Consider the following 20,340-nt stretch of genomic DNA (forward strand, 5'->3'; position numbering starts at 1 on the left):
ATGCCTCATGGATGATGGTTATGAACCGTGCTTATACTACACATGTTCTGCATGGTCACTTTTGAGTATGGCAAGATGACTCATCATGCTGGTGTTTCCTAAGGAATGTAAAGAATGGTGCCTTTCATACATAAAGTTCAGCTGATATCTTGACATTAACAGTTCAAGATGGTAAGGGAAGTGCTGACCAGTAGACAATATGTACAAACCACACAATGATCTCTAAGCAAGACAATTATCAATGAAGGTATGGGTCAAATCCAAGCAGTATTCCTTGATGGTGTGGCCCAGGGTGATTGGTAGAGTTCTAGCTTGAGGCATGGTTTTCTTCGTACTGATACCAGGAATATGTAGGCTAACTTGTAGGAATGAAAATGTCCAAAAAGGGAAATTCAAAGGCATGAGCTGTTGCACCTGGGCAGGAATGGAGGCAGATTCTTTGGATAGCCTGCCCAAAGCCAGACTTTGATTAGATTATGGGGTCTTACGTGCCAAAACCACAATCATGATTATGACACACGCCATAATGGGGGACTCCGGAAATTTAGACCACCTCGGGTGCTTTACTGCGCACCTAAATCTAAGTACACAGGTGTTTTCGCATTTCTCCCCCATCGAAATGTGGCCGCCATGGCCGGGATTTGATCCCGTGACCTAGTGCTTAGGAGCCAAACACCATAGCCACCAAGCAACCATGGCGGGTAAAGCAGGACTTAATGAAGTTTTAGCTATGAATATGAAAAAATGCTTCCCAATTGTAGACATGTCGAAGATTGATGCACATATTCTTTTGTGTTAAATGAAGGTACCACCCTTGGTGGCTACGCAACTGTCAGCATCCACAAACAGCATCCCTTCTCCTGGATTGATGCCGAGGGTCCACACCATGTTTGCATCACAAGCCTTGCCTCACTTTTTTCTTCTCTCCTTCTTTGCTTGCAACATGCACAATTTCCAATAGTGTTCTGCACTCTCTGCATTTTATAAGGAACACTGAGTTGTTCAAACATTGCTGCTGGATATTTTATTTGTGCGCTGCAGGAGAGACCTGAGATATGAAAAGGGAAAATTGTGAAATCTGCTAGTGAGGAAACTGCTTACTTTGAAGACAAAGGCATTTGTTAAAATTTTGTGCTGTTGTTGAAGCATACATCAGTGTAATATTTTCCACACACAATCAACATTGTGTGATCTCTGCATTGCACCTATTATTTTGCAATGATGATGTTTAGACGGCCCCTAAACCCCTTGAAAATTTCTTATAGAATAGTAGCTGTGCACCCTTCTACAATAATAATTATGCCACAGGAATTTTCTAGGGATGTGCGAATAGTGATTTTTGAGACCGAATCGAATACAAATCGAATAATGCCAGCAGCGAATCGAATCGAATAGCTTTCAAATAGTTTTCGAATAATGAACAGTCATTGTTTGGGATATCATCGGCCTTAGTGAGATTAGAAGAACTGGTGAGGCTTATACATTGCTGAATAACAGACATGTCCTCTGCTATAGAGGTCTCTTAGATAAGAAGCAATGCGGGGTAGGATTCCTAATCCATAAGTACATCGACATTGTTTGAGATATCATCGGCCTTAGTGAGATTAGAAGAACTGGTAAGGCTTATACATTGCTGAATAACGGACATGTCCTCTGCTACAGAGGTCTCTTAGATGAGAAGCAATACGGGGTAGGATTCCTAATCCATAAGGACATAGCAGGCAATATTGACGAATTCTACAGCATTAATGAGAGAGTAGCTGTAGTCGTAATCAAACTTAATAAGAGGTATAGACTAAAGGTAGTAGAAGCCTAGGCTCCAACATCCAGTCATGATGATGAGGAAGTAGATCAGTTTTATGAATATGTTGAATTAGCGATGAGAAAAGTGCAAACTCAATATACTGTAGCAATGGGTGACTTCAATGCAAAAGTGGGGAAAAAGCAGGCTAGTGAACAAGCAATTGGCAACTACGGCGTCGATTCTAGGAACACTAGAGGAGAGATGCTGGTAGAATTCGCAGAAAGGAATAAGCTTCGAATAATGAACACCTTTTTCAGGAAGCGTAGCAACAGAAATTGGACCTGGAAAAGCCCTAATGGTGAAACAAGAAACGAAGTTGACTTCATACTTTCTGCTGATCCCCGCATAGCACAGGATGTAGAAGTGATATAAGTAGGGTAAAGTGCAGTGATCATTCGTTCGTGAGGGCTAGGATTCACCTCAATTTGAAGAGAGAAAGAGCAAAATTGGTCAAGAAGAAACAGGTCAACCTAGAGGCAGTAAGGGTAAAAGCAGACAAATTCAGGCTGGTACTTGCAAACAAATATGTAGCCTTAGAACAGAGCGATGATGATAACATAGAGCTAATGAATGAAACTGTAACTAGGTTGGCTTCAGAGGCAGCAATTGAAATGGGAGGCAAGACACCAAGACAACCAGTAGGCAAGCTCTCCCAAATAATAAAGGACCTTATAAAGAAACGACAAAAAATGAAAGTGTCCAACTCAAGAGATAAGATAGAATTCATAAAACTGTCAAAACTGATCAACAAGGCAAAAATAAGTGATATTCGAAACTATAAAGTGAGAAAGACTGAAGAAGCCATAAAAAATGGACGCAGCCTGAAATCAGTGAGAAAGAAACTTGGCATAGGACAAACCAAGATGTTTGCACTGAAAGATAAGCAGGGTAATATCACCAGCAATCTCGAAGATATAGTAAAAGCAGTGGAAGAATTCTATAATGGCCTGCACAGTACCTAGAGGAGTCAGGATACCTCAATTAGAAACAGTAATGAACAGGATACAGAAACTCCCCTTATAACTAGCGATGAGGTCAGAAGGGCCTTGCAAGAAATGAAACAAGGAAAGCGACAAGAGAAGATGGAATAACAGTCGATATAATCAAAGATGGAGGAGACATAATGCTTAGAAAAGTGGCGGCTCTTTATACGAAGAGTCCATCGACTGCAAGGTTCCCAGAAAACTGGAAGAATGCAAATATTACACTAATCTACAAAAAGGGAGACGTTAAAGAATTGCAAAATTATAGGCCCATTAGCTACTCCCAGTATTATATAAAATATTTACCAAATAACCTCCAATAGAATAACGGCAACACTGGACTTTAGTCAACCAAGGGAACAGGCTGGCTTCAGGAAGAGATACTCTACAATGGATCACATCCATGTCATTAATCAGGTTAAGGAGAAATCCACAGAGTATAATAAGCCTCTCTATATGTATTTCATAGATTACGAAATGGCATTTGATTCAGTAGATATACCAGCAGTCATAGAGGCATTACATAAAGAGTACAGAACGCTTATGTAAATACCTTGGAAAATATTTGCAAAGATTCCACAGCTACTTTAATTCTACACAAGAAAAAGCAGGAAGGTATCTACAAAGAAGGGGGCCAGACAAGGAGACAATCTCCAATGCTATTCACTGCGTGCTTGAAAGAAGTACGCAAGCTATTAAACTGGGAAGGATTAGGAAGGAGGATCAACGCCGAATATCTCAGCAACCTTCAGTTTGCCAATGACATTGTTCTATTCAGCAACAATGCAAAAAAGTTTCAACAAATGACTGAGAACCTTAACAGAGAGAGTGTAAGAGATGGGTTGAAGATTAATATGCAGAAGACAAAGATAATGATGAACAGCCGGGCAAGGAAACATGAGTTCAAAATCACCAGTAAGCCTCTAGAGTCTGTGAAGGAGTACATTTACCTAGGTCAATTAATCACAGGAAACCCTGACAATGAGAAGGAAATTTACAGAAGGGTAAAAATGGGTTGTAGCACATACGGCAGACATTGTCAGCTCCCAACTGGAAGCTTACCCTTATCATTGAAAAGGAAGATGTACGAACAGTGCATTTTAGCGGCGCTGACATGTGGGGCAGAAATTCGGAGGCTGACAAAGAGGCTTGAGAACAAGTTAAGGACCGCGCAAAGAGCGATGGAACAAAGATTGCTACGCGCAACATTGAGAGACAGAAAGAGAGCGGTTTAGATCAGAGAGCAAATGGATATAGACGATATTCTAATTGACATCAAGATAAAAAAATGGAGCTGGGCAGGTCACGTAACGCGCCAGTTAGATAACCGTTGGACCATTAGGGTTACAAAATGAGTACCAAGAGAAGGGAAACGCAATCGAGGACCACGGAAGACTAGGTGGAGTGATGAAATTTGGAAATTCGCGGGCGCTAGTTGGAATCGGTTGGCGCAGGACAGGGGTAATTGGAGAACGGCCTTCGTCCTGCAGTGGACATAAAACAGGCTGATGATGATGATATCACAACTAATATGAAATGATGTTCACATCCTTGTATTCTTAAAGTTAGCAAATTTCTGTCATTTCATACTATATTAGGAAGTGCTGTTTATTAAAAGCTGAAATGGAGCAGCAGACAAATAGTTTCTTCCCATGTACAGGATGCTTCAGTAAGCGTGAATGATTGCTGTATAGCCTGCAAGTCCAGCTAAATAAGCGACATAGCCTGCTGTACTGCTCAAGTTCTCATGTTTTATGTCTATACTATGCCCGCGAAAGTGGAAGTTTACCGCACTTTTGCTCCAATTTTATGTTTAATAGGCATTTTGAAGTATTCAAGAAGTATTCAAAAATATTCTCATTTGCGTATAGTGACTATTCGAGTCAAAGACCGAATCGAATAGGACACTATTTAATTCGTTATTCAAAACTTTAAACTATTCGCACACCCCTATAATTTTCTGAAATGATGCCATAAAGGCCAAAAATATTATGGGGTTTTACGTGCCAAAACCACTTTCTGATTATGAGGCACACCGTAGTGGAGGACTACGGGAATTTCGACCACCTGGGGTTGTTTAACGTGCCCCTAAATCTAAGTACATGGGTATTTTCACATTTCGCCCCCATCAAAATGCAGCCGCCGTGGCCGGGATTTGATCCCGCGACCTCCTGCTCAGCAGCCCAACACCATAGCCACTGAGCAACCACGGTGGGTACCATAATGGCAAAGTTACAGGCGTTTGATGAACAACTAAGCAGTCGCCTTCACTATCCTCACCACAGGCACTGTCTCACCCTCGCCGGGCAATCAGTGCAGTGCAGCAAAAGCTTCAGGTGACATCAGACAACCAGAATAGAGTACCAGAAGCAAGGATCCTCCATTGTCTGCCTCTCATTGCCCTCTGTGCGATGCCAACTAAATGGAGGCTTCACGGAAGGATCAATGGCACACAATGGAAAAGCCCTTTCCCTTCCCAGAAGAGACAGCTAGCTCTCATCACAATGGCACTCTCATCTCTCACCAGTCGACCAATGGACAGACTTTACCCTAGTGACATCACACACATATGGCCTTGCTGCCGTAACTACGTGCAAAGAAGGACGGGAAAAGCCCATGCAGAGAGAAGCACGAGACTGTCTCTTGAATTTGTGGCTTCCCCCTGGCGTGTAAGACTGCCATGTTTGCAAAAGGTGATTGCCATGGCATTCTGTACATGGCACATGTTCTTACATAAATATGTTCAAAATGCCAGATATGGTTCAGAAGCCCTCTGTAAGAGGAAGCTTCAGCTCACACTGAACTCCAATTTTCCTATTCAAATACATGTGATGTGTAAGACGGCATCAATTAGACTACCACTGAGCCAGTTATGCTACATAGACGAATTTCCACAAATGTACTATTCAGAAATCATTGGCACAATTTGGACTGGCACTCATTACACCAATCTTGTCCGCTTTCGGTGCATAGTACATGCAAATAAAATAAAGCATTGCAATATTGTTTTTATTGCCTGTAAAAGCAAGCTGCAGTTTATTTTATTATGCTGTCTTAGACAATTATTGTGACAAGATTGGTGGCCTAAATAAGGAATCTGTTTACAACAGCTGGTAGACTGCAACTTTTCCTTTAAATTAGGAGTGGGCAAATATTCAAATTTTTTTAGTATGAATCGATTATTACACACCAACTATTCACCTTTTTTATAAGTTAGGAGTGGGCGAATATTCAAATTTTCTATATGAATTGAATGCTGCAAACCAACTATCCGCATTTGCATTCAGTATTTTCAAATATCAAAACTAACAAAATATTTTACTACAACCGACAGTTGAAGTCGGTTACTGTGTTCAATCTGCTATGCAAAGTATCACAAATTGTGCAAATTGAAGCAGCGACAAAAGCTTTCGAAGCAATGCAGAAAAAATGGGTAATGCTAGCTTTGTTTTCGGTGTAGCTGTGGAAGTCTGCATGACAATCTGAGTTCTGCTTGTAGTCTATAATTTAGTGTTTATTGCAGCCTACTCATGTAGCAGTTTTATCTTTTATGCTACAACCAGTGATGTTTTCCTTGGTATGGGCCATTTTACATATGTCTACAGCACAGAACTTCTTCAGCAGCTCTCTTTTTTTCTTTTACAGCAAAGCTGTTTATGGCTAGGGTTCCATGGATTTTTCATGTGCGTGGATTTTTCAGGTCTGTCAACAGATCTGCGTATGCAAAACCTCAGCTCCTGAATTAGAGACAAAATCGCTTCATTCTAGGCAAAGGATTATATGACTCATCCCTTGGATATGCATTTTCTGTAGATTAATTATCAACAGGCAGCACTTTCAAGATCAGTAGATTTTCAGGTGTGTGTGTGTGTGCGTGCATGTGTGTGTTTTGCTTGCTTGCTTACATGGGTGTGAGCCATTGCTTAAGGAGGTACGTGCCATTCGTTGTCTTACGTGACGGACAAATTTCTCGAAATGCTTACGCATTTAATAACAGAGGCGATACGAGAATGTGTGTGCGTACCTATGATCACAATCACCACTGATCACGGCAATAAATGTGTTCATACCTTTGTTCAAAATTCTGCCACCTCTGTGTTGTGTGCTAAACAGTTGTGCTGGTTATCCACCTTCACAGAGTGGAATGGCTCATGACTTTTTCCAGAACGTAACATCTTTTTATTTTCCAACAACCATTTATTTAGCATTTATTTATGACGTTCCCCCACGGGGGAACATCAAGGCCCTGCCTCAACGCCGTCTCACAGGCTTGCTGGACTGCCCACGTCTAGATTTCGAGGTCCGAGCTGCGCAGAGCGGCGGCCCACCTCGACGACATGGTTTCCGGAGCAACTGCCATCCTTCCTATACGCGTAGTGCACGCCGGTGGCCACGCCACTGGTGGCGGCCTTGCGCAGAACACACAGGAGAGGAGCGAGCCGCGCGCCGTAGCACGCCGTAGTTTGTTGTGTCGCTGATAGTGCTTCTCCGTCTTATTCGTGTTTTCAGAGCAAAATAGGCAACACCCTTCGCATGTGTGGGATGGCCAAAGTTTCAAGGAATGTCGAAGAATTGTTGCAGGGTGGGGGGCTCAAATACTGGCAAAAATGTGCCAGCGATACGGTTCTAATCATTCCCCGCAAAGCCTCATCAGCAAGAGCAATGGTAGCAATGGATCGTCGCTTTGGCGGGAAATTTCTTGTTCTCATCCTTTCCTTTGTCACTTCGGTGTTTTTTTTTTTTTTACTCTATCATAGTTGGACACGTAACCGACGAAGTTTGTCTACAGTGCAGCATGCGGTTTAAAGACATTTCACTAAAGTTCGGAATGCCGTTTGCCGCTTATATTGTTTTCCGCTTCTTTACCGTGTTGGGCTAGCTAGGCAGCACGGCTGCATGAGCGCATTGTGTTGTATGTTAAAGCTACAGAAGTTTGCAAGAACTGAAATTGTTAGTTTTATGTGGCTCGGTAAAACCTCGCACCAGCTGTCGCGCACTTCATGTTTTTACACCTATATTATGCGTGGCTTCACACATGTTTAACTGTTGCTAGTTGCTTCATGCATAACTCTTGTTTATTCTTGTTGAGGTTTTCACCCTGCCTCGTTTGTAAAGGGTATAATACACACTGTGTCTTAACGGAATGACACCAAGCAAGTGCTTCTTTAACAGCTTTATTCATTCCGCCCGAGGGCATCTTAGATATTGTGGTTTTTTGAGAAATGTGTTTAGAAAATAGGTAGCTCAGGGCCAGAATTGCTAATAGTTGCTGCATGTGGTATTTTTGTTCCATTTTTCGCTGAATAGTTCGCGTCACGTTTGGTAAGTCATCACACCTTGATGCTGTCTGAGCAGACTTAACACGCCGAGCGCTTTGTTTGTTTCACAATGTAGTCCCTTTTGCATGTTAATTTTGTATTCAACTGAATTCTTTCTTATTATGCTTACGCCGCAGAGGACTAAACCCGGCCTTGCCACCAGCACTCATCTACTTTGACTGGCGCTGCTCTGCCTTTAGATATATCATGTGGCACCTCTCTCTAGTAACATTAAAAAAAGTAATGAAAAGTTAGTCAGACTTTAGCTTTGTACGTTTCCAAGCAGCTCCCTTGGGGAATTTAAAATTGCAAAAACTGCAGCACGAATGGCAGTTCATCGGCGGTACAGCGCTAACACGCGCTTTTATTAACCCGTGCGTTTGGTGACTTCGTTGACTAGTGTACGCGTTTCTATCAATAAATTCACAATTGCTCTTGTTCAGGCGATTTTGACTACACTTATTCGGCGACGTCACATGTATTCATCGGCAGAAAAATCACAATGGCATATGCAGACATCGCACCGTGCAGATTTGTTTTCTAAGTCTGCACTAACGATGCGTGCTTATTATTGACGTACAGAAGCAGCATTACTGCAAGGCTAGAATTTTTTAAAAAACACGGTCGAGACATCGCATTAGTCAACAAAATTTGTCGGCTAGTTCTCAAGAGCTCCACTTCATGTAAATGGTCTTCATGACGTTTGTCTGCGGGACGCACCTGGCACGTATGTGGACCATGTTGTCCCAAACACCGGTAACATCGTGTTCATACCCGCTCCCACAGAGATCTGCGTCTTCCCTACAGCTGTCGCCACAGAAGCAGTCTGGTGCCCAAACAAAGGACAAATCGCAGCCGCGAACTTCAGCCACCCTTGCTGCAAAGCGTTGTCGTCTGCTACTGCTCCCGCACGTACTGTTGGAAGCGCCCACTAGGTGGCTATCAGTGGCGCCTCTATAGGCGGTGCACGAGGCGTATAACTACACTGAACTCCCACAACATGTGTTTGAGTGTTGCTGGTCCTTCCTGGCACAATTTGCACATGTCGTCCTGATGCTTATCTGGGAAGATACATTTCAGACGGAATGGATTAGGGAAGGTGTTCATCCGGAGTTGTCTCCAGGCGACGGCCTGCCTCCTGTTCAATTTGGGACTCGGCGGTGGGTAAATCCTTCTGGCATTTAGATATGCACTGGTTATGTCGTTGTACCTGGTGAGCCTGTCCCGTACTGGGCGAGGAGTGTTCGCTATTGTGCGAGAGGCGTTGCCCTGTTCGGCGCGGCAGGTCATGTCTCGCGCCGTCCAGTGTGCCGTCTCGTTCAGGTTTGGGAGTGCATCGTCTTCCGTGGTGAGGTGTGCGGGGAACCATATGATCCTCGAGCTCGCGGTTTTGGATCTGCCCGCTTTGGCCAGAATGGACAGGGCTACCTTGGAAATTCTACCTTTGGCGTAATTCTTTACTGCCGTTTGCAAGTCGCTTAGTACGACTTCGCATTCCTGTTGTGAGAGGGCCAGCGCAATCGCTACTTCCTCTGCTATTTCCGAGTGTTTGGTGTATACACTACATGCGGTTCTGATTTTGGAGTTTGTGTCTGTGACTACGGTGGTGTATTTTTGGCCGTTCGGATATTCGGCCGCGTTGACAAAGCGTGCGCTTCTCTCTCTGCCAAATCAACGGAGCAGAGCCTCGGCTCTTGCCTTTCTTCTACCTCGGTTGTAATTGGGATGCACGTTTCTTGGGATGTTTGCCACCGTAAAGGTGTCTCTGAATAAGGCATAAGCAATAATCAACGGTAACAAACCGTTACATGGAAAAATATTTTTAGTATGGGTCTCCAGCCTTATCATTGCAATATGACTTCCCTTCAGATTGCAATCAAAATTATTACAATTACTTTTGTGCTTCTTGGGATTCCTTACTTCTGTGCGATCTCCTCTGGCTACACGTCAGATGCTGATAGGATTTGCCCAGGGGGAACAAAACAAATTTATATACATACTGCCACGCCAACAAAGAGTTCTAGCAGAATATGGTACAATTTTTTTTTGTACTGCAGTTATGCTCATGAAAGGTCTTGCAAGCTTGCACGGTGGAATAACGTATACAGATAAATTCCTAGTATATGCAGGAAAATGTTTGCCATGAGGCTTTTTCATCACACAGATGCTGAATATGATGATGGCATGACCAAGGTTCTCTTCATTATTAGCCATATATGAAACACGATGCCTACTTTGCAGTATTCGAGTGCACCTGTGAGCAATATGACAGGAAATGGCAGCAGTTAACCATGACATTTAGATGTGAACTAGTATTTGTACAATAGTACCTTTCCCGCGGAACATGTGATCCACTGGAACACATATTATATTTCGAGTAGAGTGCAAATTCGGGTGCTCCCTTTCATACAAATGGTTCGCACTGACGTACTTAACCACAACGCTGACCTTACCTCGACCCTGTACCAGAACTACTAGCTACAACTTATCTACAGAATTTTTTTTTTTAAATACACCCTCGAATACAGAATCCACGACATTACGTGCAAGCTGCGTTTTTCTTTTGTGACGCATTTACAGTTATAGTTGTCAGTTTTCGTGCTTCTGCACCAATTAATGCTATGATTTCCTGATTCTTAAAACTAGCAACGCTACATCATGAAAACATTTCTCGCAGATTAAAAAGCGCATGTCAAGTTGTGCTCACGGCGGAAATTCGCGCGCATGGAAAGGGCAAAACAATTCTCAATTGCTGCACGTTCTGCGGAAATACTTTGCATGTCAGCCCGTTGGCAGTGCGAAACCAAACAACAGGTGTGAAAGGAAGAGCGCATAACAGTGGCCATGATAAATCTCAAAATAAATGCTGCTTTTCTCACCTGACATATCCGAGTCATCGTCGTCGTCACCGTGCTCACAACACTCCCCAAATTTATTCGACATTTGTTACGCCAAGGTTACCAATAGTTCAGCAGAGCGATGCGAGTCAGCGGAAAGCGCAAAAGTTTGTTCCCGAACGACTGCGTCGGTGTCATTTCAGCCTATCCCTTTTCTGATAGTTTTGGGCGTCGGACATCAATATTCTGGCCGGATGAAAGCACTACGCGACGATTACGTCACGCTTCTCACGTTCGACAAGTGAAGTTTGTTTCGCGACAGTAGAAAAGTTTTCGAAAAGATGGATGATGGCCGATGACCCGTCGTCTATCTCTACACATGCTAGAGCAACGTCAGCCGGCATTCAACAACGCATGCAAAATATTTCTGTTGTTATGTCTACGCAAAACTTTGATTTATAATGTAAAACATTCATACAAATGGCTCTCACGACTAAACTTGTGATTCATTCACTAAACATTTGCCATTCAGCAAAGTATTTACTTTATCCGAACGTTTTGCTGCAGCACAGTACGCCTAATCCCTCTACATCATCGGAAAGAGGGAAAATTGAATATAGGAACGGCTTGCTAGCGGTAATAAAACAGGTCAGGAAGTGATACGCAAGCATTATCCTTTTACAATTGATTTCCAAATCATGACATATAGCGGCACATTTCTGATTTTGTGAGAATTTTGCACTGGACTTCCGTTCATGACAAAGGCGCATTTGGCGTAAATGCGCACATGCACTCTTCGTCAGACAACCGGTACGTATGCTGCACACACGAACTGAAGCACACGGTACAGGTCGAGGTTGTTTAGCTGATTTCACAGCATCAAAGCGTGGATGTCACGTAAGGCAAACTATATTCGTGTGGTTTTGAGAGGGTGCTCACGCCGATCTACCATTCCCCCATATTTCTCCCACGCGCGCGCACGCGATGGAGCTCGGGAATCTCCGGATTAAATTTGACCATCCGGGGTTCTTTGACGTACAACCAGCGCACGTGCACGCACGTTACACGAGTGCTTTGCATTCAATGCAGCCACCGCGGTCGGGATGGAACTCACGGCCTCGAGCTCACCACCGCAACACTATGGCCATTCGGCTACAGCGGGGGTAAACTAGGGAAAGAATAATTAAACGAAAACATTAACTAATTTTATTAGTGCCCGCAGAACAATGTTCTCAAATTAAGATTATATATATATATAGCTCTAGTTTTGATATTTGTCTCGATCTCCCGTTATATGTGCTATATAACATATATGCCAGCGTGCATATAACATATATAACACATATGTGTTATATATGTTATATGCACGCAGGCATGTTATATGGCGAAACAAATACCAAACAAATCTTGTCAGTTAATCATCACTAAAACAAGCGATACAAACGCACAGCGGCAATGAATTACCTCGCAGTGCTCGTACCCATGGAGACGGGCCCGCAATCAAATCTACAAAGGGGTACGACGTCGGACATATACAGTTGAGATCATATTATAGAAGGCGTTGGAACAGTGCAAGGAAAACGGAAACGAGACACAGCGCTCGTGTGGTGTCTATTCTCAGGTCTGTCACCGTTCCTTGCGTTATTACTTTCCACAATTTCTACGAAATCTACATCGAAAAGCAACGCGCAGCCTTCGATGTGGATAACCACGTGCGCTATATATGATTGCGACCTAGGTTGCAAACAGCTTGAATCTTCAGAAATAAGCAAAAGGGTCTCACCTCGAGCGCATCAGCTCCTCGGTACGTATACGTATAACACTATAGTCATGCGGGCAGCTCGTAAGTCCCGTCCCACGATGCATACGCAAAGCCCAGGCGTGTCTGAGAGCGCGGCTCAGCAGACGCGACCCCAGGTCTCATGTGGGACAGGCCTGACCTCGCGCCGCCCGAATTGGCACCGCGGAGTACATACGTCAGACTGACGAGACCGAGTAGCGACAAACAAACAAACAAAACTCATACGGCGGCGGGTCTTGTCAAGGGCCGCACGGAGTTTTGGCCCGTGTCCCGGTATGCGAGTGGGAAGATGGCGCATTATAACTGTGGCGGCAGTAGACGACGCACCTTCAAACTGCGGCACACACGTACCGGGTACCGCGCTCGGCCAAGGTGGGCTCCTCGTTTTTACAGCGGATCAGGCTGCTCCAGACGTGCGCTCCGAACGTCCACTTTAAATGTCGACGATACTTCGCAGAAAGAACCACGAATTAAGCAATGGAATGAATAATGTTCGCATGTCAACGATTTCGTGGACAGAGGCCAAGTGGTAAGAAGGCAGGCGTAAGAAAAGAAGAAGGACTACGCAAACGCTGGGCAATGTTGAACGTGTTATATGGCACTCTGTATTGCGAATTGTATTTAACAAATATTTGTCTTTGCAGAACAGTCACATGTATGGAAGTGAGGCATTGCAGGAAAAAAGCGCATCTCAAGATGTCTCCCGCTGTAGTCATGCTGGTGCTTAATTGGCAGTGGCAAATAGGAGGGCACACCGGGAACGTGTCGCCCCCCCCCCCCCCCCCCCATCCCCCAACAATTTTTCGCAGAAAAAAACCACGAATTAAGCAATGGAATTAATTATGTTTGCATGTCAACGATTTCGTGGACAGAGGCCAAGTGGTAAGAAGGCAGGCGTAAGAAAAGAAGAAGGACTACGCAAACGCTGGGCAATGTTGAACGTGTTATATGGCACTCTGTATTGCGAATTGTATTTAACAAATATTTGTCTTTGCAGAACAGTCACATGTATGGAAGTGAGGCATTGCAGGAAAAAAGCGCATCTCAAGATGTCTCCCGCTGTAGTCATGCTGGTGCTTAATTGGCAGTGGCAAATAGGAGGGCACACCGGGAACGTGTCGCCCCCCACCTCCCCCAACAATTTTTCGCAGAAAAAAACCACGAATTAAGCAATGGAATTAATTATGTTTGCATGTCAACGATTTCATGGACAGAGGCCAAGTGGTAAGAAGGCAGGCGTAAGAAAAGAAGAAGGACTACGCAAACGCTGGGCAATGTTGAACGTGTTATGGCACTCTATATTGCGAATTGTATTTAAGAAATATTTGTCGTTACAGAACAGTCACATGTATGGAAGTGAGGCATTGCAGGAAAAAAGCGCATCTCAAGATGTCTCCCGCTGTAGTCATGCTGGTGCTTAATTGGCAGTGGCAAATAGGAGGGCACACCGGGAACGTGTCGACCCCCCCCCCCCCAACAATTTTGCGTTAGTAAGCGGCCTGCAGGTTTTATACATACATACATATATGTATATATATATATATATATATATATATATATATATATATATATATATATATATATATATATATATATATATATATATATATATATATATATATATATATATATATATATGCCCGCCGTGCTTGCTCAGTGGCTATGCTGTTAGGCTGCTCAGCACGAGGTCACGGGATCGAATCCCGGCCACGGGATCGAATCCCGGCCACGGGATTCGATCCCGCGGCCGCATTTCGATGGGGGCGAAGTGCGAATACACCCGGGTACTTAGACTTAGGTGCACGTTAAAGAACCCCATGTGGTCAAAATTTCCGGAGTCCTCCACTACGGCGTGCCTCATAATCAGGAACTGGTTTTGGCACGTAAAACCCCATAATTTCAACTACAGTCAAGCCCCGTTAATTTTACTCGGTTAATTCAACTTTTCGCTTAATCCTCACGCACCGAAAAGTCCCTCCGCGAAACACCGCATGTCATCCCCTGTCTACGCCACATGAACACTTTTTCAGACAGTAACTTGCTTTTTCACTGGGAGCATCAGCGTGTGCTTGAATGCATTTTATGCTTATGCTAAAAATCCTGGCAGAAATCATCTCACTATGAATGTTGACGTTAATGCAATTAACATTAAGAGGAAGCTTTAGCTTGGACGCAACTCCGATGCCGCCTATTCCTATGCACGTAAAAACGCTTTTATGAGACAACCACTGGACCGATATTAATAAAATTTGCTGAATTTCAGAGATAAAGCTTAATTCTAGTGGCTGTGAGAAGCAGATGTTTCATTTATGGCTAGAATACCTTTAAATGAATTTTCAAAAATTGATAGGTTCGAAAAAGAAAATAGAAGTACGAAGTTTACAAGTCCGTAGCTCTGCATCAAGAACAAATATCGCAGTTCTATAAATTGAATCCGTTTGAGCATCCAAAGCGGACAAATTATATCAATTTATATCTTACATAAAGTTTCAATTTGTTTACAAGGCTCTTGCAAAAGTCCTACTCACATATTAGGAACACGTACCCGAGCGAAGCTACAGCTAGGGTGATCATGTACGCATAGATGGAAAAGGAGAAATCGGTTTTCTCGACAACCACGTACGGCAACAAATTTGATAAGGTTTGTTGAATTTAAAGGAAAAAAGTTATAACCCAGTGACTGTTGGAACCGGATTTTTCATTTAAGTCGTCATCTTTTGGTAAACCATAAACTGGGATACATAGCGCAAGAACGACACAAGGACGAAGCAGTAACACGGGACGAGCGCTAGCTTTCAACAATTTATTTATTGCAGCTGGTAAGCATATATATACTCACTGGAAGCCACTGCAACATACACACTGAAGGGAAAGAAGAAAAGCAGTCATGTTATAAATCTTTTTGATAAAGATTGCTGAAAATCGCAATTTTTCAGAAAACGAAACTATGAAGTTAACTCTCAGTAATGAAAAATGATATCGCAGTTCTGTGCGCCTAATAGTACATCTATTAGCGCCTAATAGTACATCTAAAGCGGGCAATTTTGATGGATTATACATGGCTCTCAAATACGCCACTATTATGTGACTAGTAGTATACTTCTGCAAAACCTTCGTAAACGTTGGAACCAATTCATGAAACATAAATTAATGTATCAAATTTGTACCATTTGGATGTTCTCACGGATGCTGTTTACAAAACTGCAATATCTGTTTGTAAATCTGCATTTGAAACATGCAGAACGAGTTACGGATTCGCAAACTTTGTGCTCTTACTTTTTTTCGAACTTGCCGATTTAGGGCAATCTATGTAAAAAAATCAAGGCCATAAATCCAAATTCCTTCACCAACAATCACGAGAATTTAGCTTTTTGTCTCAAATGCACCAAATTTCATCAAGATCGGCCCAGGGGTTATCTCAGAAAAGCATTTCTGCGTTTTATATGTATTTGAATAGACGGCGTAGGAGTTGGGGCTGAACTAAAGCTCACCAGGTGTGGCCATTTTGAGCCGACAAGCGCCGTGCGTACGATGCGCGCTAACGACCATGTCTGATAAGTATTACGTCGCTACGCGCCGCGGAAAAATGACCCGAAATTTCAAACCTAACGCCGTTTACCTTTCTCCTCGCGGGCACCGCGCACCCAGCTGGAGAGTCGACGTATATATCGCGCAAGTGCGCCTACGTATATCGCACTGCTGTGACGTCGCTCGTAGTGACACGTGACTTCGATAATTACTCAAGACAACATCTGTTATTTGTGTAATTAAAGTTTAGAGAATAAAACACACAAACCGAATGTCTGCGTGTTCTTGTTTTACTTCGCACCGCAGCAATTAAGAGAGATGCACTATCGTGAGCAATATGAGCGGGAACACGCGTACGCGTGGCAAATAGCTTCGAAACCGAGTTAGAGCGATACGCGGATGGTGCCGTCGAAAACAGAGGAGAAAGGGGGACGCTCTTCCGCTAACTGTTGGCACTCCACCGCCACTGCGTTAACGGCAGCTTAGAGCATTTCACTGGCCGCCGATAGCCGATAATTACGGTTACGTGTACAGTAACTTACAGCGAGAACTTTTTTTTTTTTTCAGTCATGCATTTCACGCTTCGGTGTAACGCTTCGGTGCACAAAGTTATCGATCAGTAATCGCAACATCAGTTTTATCAATGTGCGTTGGCGATGCGAAGTTCCGCACTTGAGTGCCAACAGTTATCAGAACAGCGTCTTCCTTTCCACTTTGTTTCCAAAGGCTGCCGCCACGTATCGCCCATGCATTGCGGGGTTCGAGGCTATCTGACACGCGCTCCAGTGTTCCCGCTCATATATTGCTCACGATAGTACTTCCGTTTTGTCAGCTTGTTCCCACGTCGCGCAGTCGCGCGCACAGACAACAAAAGTATGTCATTTTATACCGTGTTCCAACGTGCGATCATGCTCTTGTGTCTGCCTCAGTATTCGCGTAGCATTTACTTATACCCACGGAGGAAGGAAACTAAGGAGAGGCCCTACCCCACGGAGGAAGGAAACTAAGGAGAGGCCCTTCCCCCTCCGCGCGCTAGGAGAAAAGTGTGGCGGAAATGACGCAGTAGGTTCTCATTTTTTTGCTGCTTTTTTATTTTTTTTTGTTGTATGGCCACGCCTTTTGGGCCACAATGGCGGCGTTGTTATGGTTTTGAGCGCTCACACGTGTTGCTCTGGTAGGTTTCGGGCCGTGGCAAAGGCGCTGAGTGGGCGGGTTTGCGTTAGTCACCGTGTCTTGTTGCGCTGTGTTACCTGCACCGTGCTCTGCCAGATGTTGCGCGAGCGCGCGCGCTCCGCGCGCGACACCACGCGCAGCGCGGTGTGGTTTCGCGAAAGATGTAAACAAGAGAGGAGGGTGGCCCAAAAGGCGGAGCATCGCCATGAGCAACGCCAAATTCCGGCTTCACTTTTGCTTCACAAAGAGTGACGTCAGGGCCTCTCCTTAGTTTCCTTCCTCCGTGCCCTACCAACGGCCCTACCCCCTTCCGCGCGCTAGGAGAAAAGTGTGGCGGAAATGACGTAGTAGGTTCTCATTTTTTTGCTGCTTTTTTATTTTTTGTTGTTGTATGGCCACGCCTTTTGGGCCACAATGGCGGCGTTGTTATGGTTTTGAGCGCTCACACGTGTTGCTCTGGTAGGTTTCGGGCCGTGGCAAAGGCGCTGAGTGGGCGGGTTTGCGTTAGTCACCGTGTCTTGTTGCGCTGTGTTACCTGCACCGTGCTCAGCCAGATGTTGCGCGAGCGCGCGACACCACGCGCAGCGCGGCGTGGTTTCGCGAAAGATGTAAACAAGAGAGGAGGGTGGCCCAAAAGGCGGAGCATCGCCATGAGCAACGCCAAATTCCGGCTTCACTTTTGCTTCACAAAGAGTGACGTCAGGGCCTCTCCTTAGTTTCCTTCCTCCGTGCCCTACCAACGGCCCTACCCCCTTCCGCGCGCTAGGAGAAAAGTGTGGCGGAAATGACGTAGTAGGTTCTCATTTTTTTGCTGCTTTTTTATTTTTTGTTGTTGTATGGCCACGCCTTTTGGGCCACAATGGCGGCGTTGTTATGGTTTTGAGCGCTCACACGTGTTGCTCTGGTAGGTTTCGGGCCGTGGCAAAGGCGCTGAGTGGGCGGGTTTGCGTTAGTCACCGTGTCTTGTTGCGCTGTGTTACCTGCACCGTGCTCAGCCAGATGTTGCGCGAGCGCGCGACACCACGCGCAGCGCGGCGTGGTTTCGCGAAAGATGTAAACAAGAGAGGAGGGTGGCCCAAAAGGCGGAGCATCGCCATGAGCAACGCCAAATTCCGGCTTCACTTTTGCTTCACAAAGAGTGACGTCAGGGCCTCTCCTTAGTTTCCTTCCTCCGTGCTTATACCGCTAGTCAGGTATTCTCGTGAACAGCGCGCATAGTCGTGCGCTGCGCGAAGTGGGACAATCGCAACAGCTCGTGCACGACGCCGTCAGGGAAGCGTGCCGCACAGCAGAAAGGCGAGGAAAAAAAAAATGAGGGTGGGGCCCGTGACGTATGCGTCACGCGATCCTCGAGCTCCGGTGTGGGAGAACGCAGGGAAGGAATTTCGCTTGGGGCAAGTGGAAAGGAGCATCTCTCTAGGCAAAGGCCCTCGCCTACTGAAATCATGGGTTCGCGGCACTGAAATATTTATATCTCGGCTATTGAAGATCGAATTCGAAGAATTCTTGCGGCAGAACGCTCCCTAGAGGGCGCGTAGCAGCTTCCAGCGTATGACCGAAACTGGCTACGTGGCCTGGTGAGGGGCCCTTCAACGCAGTGTAGCGGCACTCGTGTTTGAGATGTGTACTGCAGCCGGGCTCCTCTCGCGCACTTCCAGGCACGCTGCGGCTTCTAGCGGTGCCGCTGCGCACATTCGTGGCACAGTATGCTAAAGCGTTGGGCTACTGTGCTTGAGGAACCCATACGACATTGGATTGATTCAGTCAAGTAACGAAGAAATATTGAAGTATTTTTGTGTGTGTGTGGCACACACCCTTTCTCGGGATTGACCAAGTATATATGAACACATGCCAAATGGTGCATACCTTGTTGCATGTACTCAGGTATTCAAGTTGTAAATACGGGCCACCAGAGTAGAACTTTATGTACATCAAGTTCTACTCCGGCAGCGACTGCGTATAGGCGGCTGAGTGCAGTCGCGCGGGCTCCATCTTGAAAGCAGTCTGCGATGAGTACAGAGTCTAGGTGTGCAGAGGTCTCATAGCTTCGCGTGCGCAGTGTTCTTGCCACTTGGCTCCCATTGAAGTGAGAGGCAGCACGAAGATAAATTCGCTCGCTACTGCTGCCGCCTTTCCTCACAACACCGTTTTGACAGCGAGTGTCTGCAGTGAAGTGATTTTTGCCTGTGCATACGACATCATGCTTCTTAATTTAGTTACTAAGCGAATGTTTAGGAGTTATGGCCAATAAAAAATCTACTATCCTTACTTTGTACAGCTGTCTACTAATTTGCTATTGCCATCGACGATTCGCCTTTAGGGCAAAACTGCAAATTTTTCTCATCACTCTTTTCCAGTTGCTACTTCCGGAAGTGGCAAGCCCCAATAGCTATTTAGTACACTGTAGAAAAGCAAAGAGATAGCCTCCGAGTCGTAGGCGCCAAAATCGGTAGTAGTGGCATCTATGTGACCATCCAAAATTAAATTTGAACTGTGTGCCACGGTGACGCTCAGTAGGGATCCTTCACAGCACAAGGCATCTAACAAGGAGCGGAGCACTGCAAAGGGAATCACAGCCGATCTTTGATTGCCAATGACTTCACTACTGAATGCACTGAAGTACTTTTGGTAGTTTTTGCAGCAAAGTGTTTCTGAAGTAGCCTGTTTTATCATCAAATGCATTCCTCGAGTTCAATAAAACGTGGTTCAGGACCTCTTTAAGGTCACTGTTCCAAGTTGACTTTCCATTGTAATTATATAAATTACCTTCTGGTATGATTGTTGGTAGTGTCTGATTTCAGCCAAAGATACTCATTGTGTTAGAGCCACATGGCTGCGACTTGCTTTCCGCCAGGCATTTCTAGAGCCTACAGCCCTAAACATATGATGGTTCTGA

At 44.8% G+C, this 20,340-nt stretch overlaps 1 protein-coding gene across 1 annotated transcript in view; it reads right to left on the reverse strand.

The window, feature by feature from the left end:
* LOC126525507 (transmembrane channel-like protein 7) overlaps positions 1–11,302 on the reverse strand; it is a 97,271-nt gene extending 85,969 nt beyond the window's left edge. Inside the window, exon 1 of the mRNA XM_050173399.3 lies at positions 10,985–11,302. Coding sequence (XP_050029356.2) covers positions 10,985–11,048 — 64 coding nt within the window. The 5' untranslated portion in view covers positions 11,049–11,302. The remainder of the gene's footprint in view (positions 1–10,984) is intronic.
* Between the last annotated feature and the right edge of the window lie 9,038 nt (positions 11,303–20,340).

Source organism: Dermacentor andersoni, chromosome 8 (assembly GCF_023375885.2).
Source record: "Dermacentor andersoni chromosome 8, qqDerAnde1_hic_scaffold, whole genome shotgun sequence".
Classification (NCBI taxonomy): Eukaryota; Metazoa; Arthropoda; class Arachnida; order Ixodida; family Ixodidae; genus Dermacentor; species Dermacentor andersoni.